The sequence below is a fragment of the Mytilus californianus genome, unplaced genomic scaffold, assembly GCF_021869535.1.
Source record: "Mytilus californianus isolate M0D057914Y unplaced genomic scaffold, xbMytCali1.0.p SCAF_15, whole genome shotgun sequence".
NCBI classification, from domain to species: domain Eukaryota; kingdom Metazoa; phylum Mollusca; class Bivalvia; order Mytilida; family Mytilidae; genus Mytilus; species Mytilus californianus.
In genome coordinates this window covers 31161152-31172584 of record NW_026262637.1, presented here as the reverse complement: position 1 = coordinate 31172584, position 11433 = coordinate 31161152, and the positions used below count along the sequence as shown (strand labels likewise).

The following is an 11433-nucleotide window of genomic DNA, read 5'->3' as shown; positions in this document are numbered from 1 at the left end:
AACGTCATAGAACGTTGTCCCTAAAATCAACAACAAATATTCAAGACAATCACGACATGAAATGCAAAGTTGGTACCTGTTTTGTACACATTGCCACAAGCTTATTAGCATTATCTCGATCCAAACTTGTTACTTCTACTTTGACCAGGCAATATACCAGATCGATCCCAGTTGTCAACAAAATATTATCCCGAGAGGTAATAATAATTCTCATCTGTAATTGGATAAAATTCATTAATAAAGAGGAACTTCAAGCCGATCTTCATATCCTATAAAAATTCCAACATTTATTAATGATAGATATAAATGAAGAATTTCAATGCACACAAAAGAATGACACTACATTTCTAAATAAACATTTCCAATTTCAACCATAAAGTATTTTTTTCTTAATGAATTATATAAGAAAATTGTACTCAATTATACAAACCAAATGAATTCTAAAAACTATCAATATTATACCATGCAATTCTGGCTGCTTTGCATTTTCTCTAGCAGAGTTTCAAAAAATACTAAAAGCTTTTTCTTCTCGTCAGGATTCGTGGTTACATCATCAATGTTATCAAACATTAATATTTCTGAAAATTTATGAATGATTTTGGTACAAGTAACTAGATGATTTTTTTTATTTTCAACTTATTTCTCACATTGTCTTCAATTTGAATTTTTTTTGAAGATTTGTTCTAAAGGACACATTTTTTATTTGAATTTCACCAGGAAGTTTCATTATCACTTTTAAGACAATAATAAAAAAAAAATGATAGATTATACAATAATTACCCGAGTAGTTTATCTATATAATGTTTTTTAAATTGTCATAAAAAAACTGTTGTCTTATAATTTCCCTTGTTTCCTAATACATTTTTAGATGCATAGGCTTCAATGCAGACTGCGGCTCTGTGTTTAAAATGTATTGTATTCAATACATTTTTTTTAAATCCTTATCAATGATGGTTAAGGTGACATGTGATGCCATTTAACCACACCAATTCTTTAAACAATACAGTCAACACCTATATTAATTAGTCCATTGCTGCCGATAGCTATAAAATGCAATCAGCTGATTATTGATTTTCTGTCAAAATCGTAATGAGTTCAGTATTGTCTGGTCAGGGAAAATGTCAGAGAAACACGAAAAAAGTAAACAAGATGGACGAAGTCGAACCGTTACATTTCTTTCACCAAATTCTTTCGCCAATAATGAATTTTAATCGCCACTATTTTTATTTCTTCGCAGTGATCATCACATTCAGTGAGGTACGAAGAATTCCTCAGTAGTGAATTATGAACTTTTCTTACGTTTTTGCTAACAGTTTCATTTTCAAGCTGCTTCCTGAAATAATCTAGAAATTTCTGCTGTAGAATCATTTCTTCATCCATCATCTCATCTTGATTCTCCTTATCATCAACATTGCCTATGTTTGAATCGTTGCCGGAACTAGATCCTCGTAACTCTTTAAACTTGTTTACAACTGTTCGGAGGAAATGTCTATAGTTTCTTTGCTCCCTGAAATTAGAAATATTTTGTATGCATTAAATGCACTTTTTGAATTTCAATGTCTCTTAGCTTTGGCCACCAACATATTCTCGGGAAATCTTTCCCTGCCAACGCACCTGGTCACGCTCCTTTAAGAGTCTATGTGATTCCCTCAGTTTTTGTTTGTAACGTTGATTTTTCTTCTTAAAGGATTTATGAAATTTGACAATCGGTGAACTAATGTTGACTATATTAATTGCAGCAATTCAAACAAGAAAGCAAAAAAAAAAAAACAATTGAAATTTAAATATATAAAGTCATCACGGCGTGCATTATGATCGAACAGTTATGAATTTATAAATCTATAATAGAATAAGGTATTTACAAATATATATCTAACTCTGTACAAAATTTGTCAAAGTTTAATACACCAACTTTGCCATTTCTTACATATGATATATAAACTGTCATAAATGAAAATAACAATTTATTTATTTCGTGCGTCAGAAGCCAGGGATCTATAAGGCCCACTGTGGTATGGCATAAACACGTGAAGAGCTTATTAATTAATTATCAGAAGAGTAAAGGAAAGTATAATACTGAAACTCAAAGGATCTATAAGAAATATAAGTTTAACATTCAAATTAAACGTACTATATAAAGGTAAAATAACAATGTTCTAATATCCCTTATATTACAAAACAGAATTGCATTTGAGTTAAATTTACAGAATCGGTAGACTCCAAAAAAGTAAGTTTTTGTGCAGTTGTACGGTAAACATCTCCTGCTATGCAATATAGAAGTTTTTTCATTATCATACATAAACAAATTTTTAGATATATTGGAGAATAAGAATACTTAATATAAAATGTTTATCATTATCATGATTCTTGAATGTAAGCATCAGAAATGTTTGGGTGCATATTTATTGTAATTGATATATCAATACACTATTAAGGTTTTTCTTAAGTTTAAAAGGGGCATTTGCTATGATCATTAATTAAAGTGAAACATTGAAAAAATAATTCGCTTTTAGCAGCCAGTTTGGTTTAATTTTGTCAAAATCGGCTAAGAATTATCGCTGATTAATTATTTAATTGCAAGTGAATAATTCGACCGCATTGAATCCGTATTAATGTGACCTTCAACTTATTCCTTTGGTAGAGATGGGTAACGCAAACACTAGGCGTGTTCAGCTTTGATAATGAAAAGAATTTAAACAATTTAGTTGACTGATTTGATCCACAAAAGCTCAATCTTTTAAAGATAAAAACGATGATTAATATATCATTTTAACCTATTATATGAAATCAATCTTTCAAAGTCGGATATTATATTTTACCCAGACCAAGTCCAAATTATCATGAAGTCTGCAAAGAGTATTTTTTTGTTCTGATTTGCAAGTATTAAAATGGCTTTTTATTTTTATAGTGATTAAGATTATAACACAATGTTGACTGCGCATGCTGTACCCCTATTTTTGACATTTTTACCTATTATGTCTGTTTGTTTTGTTCACACATCGTTGTCAATATAATGGAATTTTATGCGACTGTCATACAAGTGAGAGGTTTAACAAGCTATGAAACCAGGTTTAATCCACCAATTTCTACATAAGAAAATGCCTGTACCAAGTCAGGAATATGACAGTTGTTGTTATCTATTCGTTTGATGTGTTTGAGCTTTTGATTTTGCCATTTGATATGGACTTTCCGTTTTGAATTTTCCTCGGAGTTTCCTTTGTTAGTCTTGTATGTGTTTTAATCTTAGTTCATTTATATGTTTCTGAGTTTAGTATGACGTCCATTTACACTGTACTAGTACACATTTTGTTTTTAGGGGCCAGATGAAGCCCGCATCCGGGTGTGGGATTTTCTTGCTGTGTTGAAGACCCATTGGGGGCTTTCATCTGTTTTCTGCCCTTTGGTCCGGTTATTGTCTCTTTGACACATTCCCCATTTCCATTCTCAATTTAATTTTGTTAGAAAAGACGAAGGATCGAAACACCACCAGTTCATTTAACATTCCAGCTAATAAAATGAAACGTTGGTTTTGATAGCTCTTATATATAAATATATATCAATGAATAAAAATATTAACGAAACAATTTCATACGTTCGCTATTGCGCAAATAAAGCGTCTACAGTTTGTCTCAATGAAACGAAAGGGGATACATGCAAGAAAGCAAACTGGCCCGCTTATTTATCTATCACGGCCATTCCAATGATACTGAAAATATCAGGCAGTTAAGATCAAAGGGAAATTGTACCAATCATCGCATTACAGTTGCGTGTTCATTCAATTTCAGGATGGAATGCTTTATGAATTTGTAATAATTTTTGTTACTCTATATGTTTTTTTCGAATGTACCTACGGTGACCTATAGTTGTTAATTTCTGTGTCGTTTGGTCTCTTGTGGAGAGTTGTCTCATTGGCAATCATATCATATCTTCATATTTTTATATTAACACATTGATCTGCTACATTGTTTTGTTGCGTCTTTGTTAGATTAATTTGTATGTTTGTTTGAATTGATAAGTCAGTTGTGTTGTATGTCTATGATGTATGATTACACAGTTTTGACTGCTGGATCCCAATTATTGTCACATTAACCTATTATTTCTTTTTGGGTTGCTTACCCAAATTTTGTCAATATTACGGAATTTTAAGCAACTGTCATACAAGTGGTAGGTTTAGATAGTTCGAAAAACAAGTATAACCCACCATTTTATCAGGAAAACCCCTACACCAAGGAGTATGGCAGTTATGTTCACTTGTTTCGTTGATTGAAAGCTTTCATTTTGTCAGTTTGGTTGGATTTCTCCTTTTTGAATTTGCCTTGGAGTTCAGTATTTTTGATGTACATTTTTACTTGTTTTAATATATCACATCATATATAAAACAACGAAAATGATCTTTACCTTAGTTCAAATCTTATTGTTTTCCACTTGTCACTTCGTAGTTCATAACAAACTGTATTGACGAGACAGGTTTTCCCCATTTCTCCCAAACCACAAACAAGTATTCCTAAAATATATTTCCAAAAAATATTTGAATATAATTATGAAATGAAAGTCTTATAATGTACCTGATCTTCAGAGGTTGTCGTTTGTTGATGTGGTTCATAAGTGTTTCTCGTTTCTCGTTTTTTATACAGATTAGACCGTTGGTTTTCCTGTTTGCATTGTTTTACACTAGTCATTTTTGGGGCCCTTTATAGTTGCTGTTCGGTGTGAGCCAAGCCTCCGTGTTGAAGGCCGTACTTTGACCTATAATGGTTTACTTTTACAAATTGTGACTAGGATGGAGAGTTGTATCATTGGCACTCATACCACATCTTCTTATATCGATTTAGTCAAATTCTTTGAAAGCCTCATAGAAATCCAGTAAGTTGGTAAAGATTATTTTGATGGTGCAAATTGTTGTTGTATAGACAATTAATACTGTGTGTTTGACTAGAGGTCTTCATTGTTATTTGTGTCGTTGTAGTGCGGACGCTTTGGCGAATAATCCGCATTTAATTTTATTCACATTCCGTATTAGGCTAAAGAAAACCCATACAAATCATTAAACCGTATTAGGCTTTAGTAATACCAAATCATTAAAGCCACTAAACTGGAGTTATAAAATAACACAAGACACTGCACGTTTGCCCTCTCAACGTTTGAATAAAATAAATGATATAAGAGGTGCTCTTATCAATAAGCAAAGATGAACAAACAAACAGAAACAGCAACAACTACATAAAAACTATGACATAAGCAAATACTGAAATGTATTTCTGTTAAAATAGCTTCTATTTTAGTATGTGATGCCATTTGACTGTTCTAGATCGACAACATTAGACACAAATCATTAAATAGAAACGTCCGGTTTCCTACATGATTTATACTATAAGCAAGTTCTGGACGTATAATGCTTTTGTTAAGGTGGCACGATAGTACTTGCTCTCCGGGAACTATGTTGCTTTCTTGTGCCCCCTACTTAAGTCAATGTATCTAGAAACTGTAATTAAACAGAAAATACAGTTTTGGCTTAACATATTTTCCTAAGCTGAAGGATAAATCAGGTTCCCCTAACTGTCGCCATCTCCATCCCAATATTCAGTAAAATAATGCACCAATTTATGTTGGAAGTCAGGACTTCCCTAGAAGATCATGAATGCATACCTTTAGTTTTTCCTTACTCAATTTCATCTTTAATCTTAGCTATTTGAACTTCTCTGCCAACAAAATTGTTGTCCCTGAAAATTCCCCTCCTTATACATTCTCGTTTAACCCGTCTTATATTCTCTCTACAATCTTTTAAGTGTTGTTTTACATTGACTGATCCTAGCTCTGTATGGTAATTTAAGTACCCAGTAAGATTTATTAAGAATTCCAACAAATCATTCTTGTCACTGAAGTTGTTTTCCAAAGCTGTAAAGAATGCTGGAGTGTCAGTGATGCTTTGAGTTTGTTCCCCTAACTGTCGCCTAGACAAGTTTAAAACCTGCTGAAATATGTGTTCATCTCCATCCCAATATTCAGTGAAATAATGCACCAATTTGTCCCAAATATCAATTTCTGTGCAATGTCCAGTGGCAATTTCATCTACTATATTTCTCAGACTGCGGAACATGGTTGCCACCGCTATAGGCTTCAATATTACATGGGGTTACCTGAATGATATATAAAAGATAAAAATATCTTTTTAATAAAATTATAATGTGTTTTCTTTTAAATTTGTTCGATCAATGATATTTCTATGTTGCTTAGCTGAATATGAATTAAGGATTTTAAAATCCGATCGATAAGTTCAATTTCTTTTCAATATTTCTTCAATGATATAGTTTTCTCTGGGAAAAGAGGGATGATATAATTTGACAAAATATCTATAGATCAGGATACAGTCTTAGATGCATGAGTTTTTTATTAGTTTTTATTGGATATAAACTAGCTGTCAGTAACTGCGAGTACTCTCAGATCTGTATTAAGTGTCTTTTTTGTTGTTAGGATGTACAAGTGAACAGGCCACGTCCACTCTATGATTTTGTTATATGTATTTCTATTTGTATCCATCTGATGAGTTAAGCCTTTTTCAATAGATTCTTATAGTTTGTTCTTATGTTGTGCTGTAACACCACTGTGTCAGGTTAAGGAAGGGTTGGGCGCCTGCTAACATGTTTAACCCAGTCATCTTCTGTATGTGCCTGTCCTTAGTCAGGAGCCTGTTATTCAGTGGTTGTCGTTTGTTGGTGTGTTACATATTTGTTTTTCGTTCATTATTTTGTATATAAATTAGGCCGTTAGTTTTCTCGTTTAAATTTTTTTACTTTTGTCAATTCCGGGCCTTTTATAGCTGACTATGCGTTATGGGCTTTGCTCATTGTTGAAGACCGTACGGTGACCTATAGTTGTTAATTTCTGTGTCTGTTGGTCTCTTGTGAAGAGTTGCCTCATTGGCAATCATACCACATCTTCTTATTCTTATAGTAAATATAATTGTATTCAGTCTTTTACATTATTATATCCAATGCATCAAGCATTGAAATGAAAGTCGTTTCAAAGTACAATAGTTTTAGGGATAATGCCATTTTAACATTTTATGAGGGATTTAGCAACATTCAAATCGAGGAAAACACCTTTCGTCAAATAATAAACCAGTAACAAATACTAAGTTTATTTCCACGTGTTCTTTCCGATGCTCTGAGCTCGAGTCTAACTCTTGTTACATTAATTGTAAATCACTATCAGCTATTTCGTAGTAAACTATGTTCCAATTTTGTTGAATATAATTATACATGCGATATCACTTGATTTGATGATGAATTAACATGCGATACAACTAGATTTCAAATTGAATGCATCATTTAAAGCCTTATAACTACACAATGTTATCTATCAGGTTATCTGACATGTTTATTGCGAAGTTTTCTTTTGTTTATTACTTTTTAAATATACCAGGATCTTTAAGTCATATTTATATTTTGAAAAGACTTTAAAAACACTATTTTAAAAAGATTTCTTTCAATTTATTAGTGAATATGTTTCTACGTTGATGAAGCATATGTGATTGTCCCCGCAATTAATTGTATTAAGTCAAACAGTACACTTAAAATCCCTTCATGGAAGAAAGACGTCGAAGATACCAAGAGGATATTCAAAATCATAAGTCGAAGAAAAACTGACAACGCCGAAAAGATTACCATATCCCCAAAACACTATATAGAAAACTTAAATTGGCCAACACGAACCCCACCTAAAACCAGGGGTGAACACAGGTCATCCGGATGCGAAAGCAGTTCCTGTTCCACATGTTGCACCTGTCATGTTGCTCATGTGAGTACAAATTCGATTATTCGTCTCATTCTATGAAGTAAAAATCGAGGAAAATATGACGGGATTGTGGTTTCTACAATTGGAAGATATTTGTGGTCATTTGTGACACATGTATTCCATACCGGTCAACCAACTTGTGCTACCGATGACTTAAATGTCTCCACTTGGACTTGGAATCCTTGGTTCAATAGTTGCATTGTCGATTGAGTGGTATTTGATTCACACCCCCTCAGCACAAAAAGGCTACTATCAATAAGCAGCAACCCTCTTTCAGAATGTTATTTTAGGAAACGCTAGCTTTGGGGATGTATACTTCATATACAGGCAGTGCTGGAATGTGGCGACATAGAAATGAAATGTTAACAATTGAGAAAAAGTAAAATAACAAAAATACCGAACTCCGAGGAAAATTCTTAACGGAAAGTCCCTAAGCAAATGGCAAAATCAAAAGCTCAAACACATCAAACGAATGGATAACAACTGTCATATTCCTGACTTGGTACAGGTATTTTCTTATGTAGAAAAATGATGGATTAAACCTGGATTTATAGCCAGCTAAACCTTTCACTTGTATGACAGTCGCATAGAATGTAAAAATGTCAAAAATAAGGGTACAGCAGTCAACATTGTGCTGTAATCTTAATCACTTAAAAAACAAGCATATATGTCAACAAAGACAAACAAAAAGGCATATAGATAAATCACATTAGCAAAAACAAAAGACAAGAATACAAAAATTGACCATACCACAACAACACCATGACGGGATGTACAAGTACCGAGCTACGTCAAATGGATATTGGGAACAAGTGTGGTAAAGTTTTGTTCTCAACCGACCTTCATAGTCAATTTTCAAGAAATCCAATATTTATTATAATTCGTGATATTGGTATGAAGTTAAATTGACAGTAATATGATAATCATCTTATTTTTATTTGAAAAATCTATTTTTTAAATAATTTTTAAGTTATCTGCACTCATGGTACAAAATTGAGTATTTCAAATTATTTCTGAATTGTTTTTATTCTTTGGTCCTACCAACAGCTGTTACTACCTTAGCAGTCATATTTTTCTGTGATTTCCAAATAATATTTTTGGTGTTTTTTCTTGTTCTAGTTTTATATATGTTCTGCATAGGCAAAGGCTGCTGTTTTATGTGGACATGCTTTTTATATAGATTATACCGTTGTTTTTTTTTTTTTTTGAATGGTTTTACACTAGCCATTTTTGGGGCCCTTTATATCTTGCTGTTTGGTGTGAGCCAAGGCTCTGTGTTGAAGACTGTACTTTGACATATAATGGTTTACTTTTATAAATTGTGACTTGGATGGAGAGTTGTCTCATTGGCACTCATACCACATCTTCTTATATCTATGTCAAACTGGTTTAAGGTGTCAGACCACCAATTAAAAATCCCTATCTGTTCAACCAAATTTTGCAATTTTCACAGCTTTCTAAATATTTTACCTTAAGTTTAACTTTATAGAAACCAGGTATATCCTGAATTGTACATGTATCAGCTTTCTACATGCCAATTTTCAACATACCTTTAAAGACTTCTAAGAAAAAAACTGACCTTCAAATAGGGGTACTCCAAAAATAACCCCTGGTTTTCTGGAAATCTTAAATTAGTATACGTATACTATGGAGCACATTAATCCTCAATTTTTAATGCAAACTCATAGACAAGTAAAATTTGGCTCAAAATGGTCTAAATATATTTTTCTTTCACCAAAAGTTTCATTTCTGCAAATTTGTTGGTTAGTTTAAGTAAACAAGGACACCAAAAGCACTATTTTGTGTCAGAGTAGGGCTACTTTTACATACGTTCTAAATTGGAGGGAGTAATTGGTGGTCTGACACCTAAACCTCATGGCGTTCTGTATCATGACCAGGTCACGATTTCTAGACCCTATACATGAGTTGTTTTTGTTATATTTATTTTGCTGAAATTTAGTTTTCTATTTGTATGAAAATAAGCATATTTTGTTATTAACAATTTATCATTCACTTGCATACCAATAGGAAAAAACTGTCAAACTCCTCTTGACTGGCTCTTTAATTACATGCTCACCATATAAATCTGAACAATTATACCTAAAAATCAAAGAACACCATATATAATTTACATGTAATCATCATTCCTTTGTTAATTTATTAATTAGTTATAGTTACTTTATGCCTTTTTAAATAAAATAAGTCATATTAATAGTTCTTAATAAAGTTAGAATTATTTCCCCTTATGCCTTTTACTTCTACAAGCATTTTTTCCAGACCTGCACACAAATAAATGGGGAATGTGTCCACTGGTGCTATAAAGGGACATAACTCAAGAATAGTAAAAGTGACACTACCTAAATTTGCACTTGATCTGATTTTTTTTTTACTAATAAGCATTGTGTGCACGTTTCATAACATGTTGTTGAGGCAAACTTTAGTTAGAGAACCGAAACAAAGTTCAGAAATTTTAGGATTTGCAATGGGGCTTAACTCTAGAATGGTAAAAGTGACACCACCAAAATTTAAACTTGTGTTTTGTGGTAATAAACATTGTGTATAAGTTTTATAATATGGCTGAGGCAAACTAATGTAGGAGAACAGAAACTAAAAATTCACATTTTTTTATTGGTAAAGGGCCATAACTCTAGATTGGTAAAAGTGACACCACCAAAAGTAAACTTGATCTGTGTTTTGTGGTCATAATATATTATTTATTGTTTGTTGTTTATTTGTTTCTACCTTAACAGCAGTTTAAGACAGCTTAATGTTTTTACAGTGCATATTTTTATTTGTGCCACTTCCTAAATTTTTTGTTTGGTTGTCTCATTTAATGTACTTTAATATCCCATATCTTCTTATAATTGTATGAATTTGACTTTGTTTATAATTTAATGGTTTGGAGGTTATGGTAATTGAAATATAAGTATCGTCTACTTACCAAATTTGAAAACAAAATAATTAAGGTGGTTGTCTTCTTTATAAAAGTATCAACTAACCACTATATAATACAAGAAACTCCTACAACAACAAAACAAGTGTAGGCTGCTATTCAATATCAAATTAGAGCATTGGTGCATTAAATTACTTAAAAAAGAAACACCAATCAATATTAAAATAATTATTACCATTTGGTTGCACAGTAGATAGATTATCAACTTTTAAGAGGACTCATAGATGATTACTTATATATTATTTTCTATCTTAACAGCAGTTTTAGACAGCTTAAATGTTTTTACAGTGCATATTTTTATTTGTGCCACTTCCTAAATTTTTTGTTTGGTTGTCTCATTTAATGTACTTTAATATCCCATATCTTTTTATAATTGTATGAATTTTACTTTGTTTAAAATTTAATGGTTTGGAAGTTATGGTAATTGAAATATAAGTATCACTTTTATAAGTCTACTTACCAAATTTGAAAACAAAATAAGTAAGGTGGTTGTCTCCTGTATCAAAATATCAACTAATCACTATATAATACAAGAAACTCCTACAACAAAGAAACAAGTGTAGGCTGCTATTCAATATCAAATTAGAGCATTGTTGCATTAACAAATGATTAAATTACTTAAAAAAAGAGACAACAATCACTATTAAAATAATTATTACCATTTGGTTGCACAGTAGATAGATAAT

At 31.8% G+C, this 11433-nt stretch overlaps 2 protein-coding genes across 10 annotated transcripts in view; one reads left to right on the top strand and one right to left on the bottom strand.

Moving 5' to 3' along the window:
• LOC127725855 (uncharacterized) overlaps positions 1-11433 on the bottom strand; it is a 91391-nt gene that overhangs the window by 10837 nt on the left and 69121 nt on the right. For 2 of the 9 annotated variants that reach the window (XR_007993236.1, XR_007993238.1), the window contains exon 6: positions 77-214. The exons of 5 other annotated variants lie outside the window; for them this stretch is intronic. Coding sequence is in view for 2 of the 4 variants with exons in the window: in XM_052233184.1 (XP_052089144.1) it covers positions 1168-1507; positions 4399-4504 (446 nt within the window). In the remaining 2 variants the exon portion in view is untranslated. Of the gene's footprint in view, positions 1-76; positions 215-367; positions 1508-4398; positions 4505-11433 lie in introns of those variants that run through there. 2 more of the 9 variants (XM_052233184.1, XM_052233183.1) reach the window with 2 other exon arrangements.
• Positions 1-11433, top strand: part of LOC127725860 (high-affinity choline transporter 1-like) — a 92998-nt gene that overhangs the window by 74133 nt on the left and 7432 nt on the right. The gene's annotated exons all lie outside the window — the stretch shown is intronic.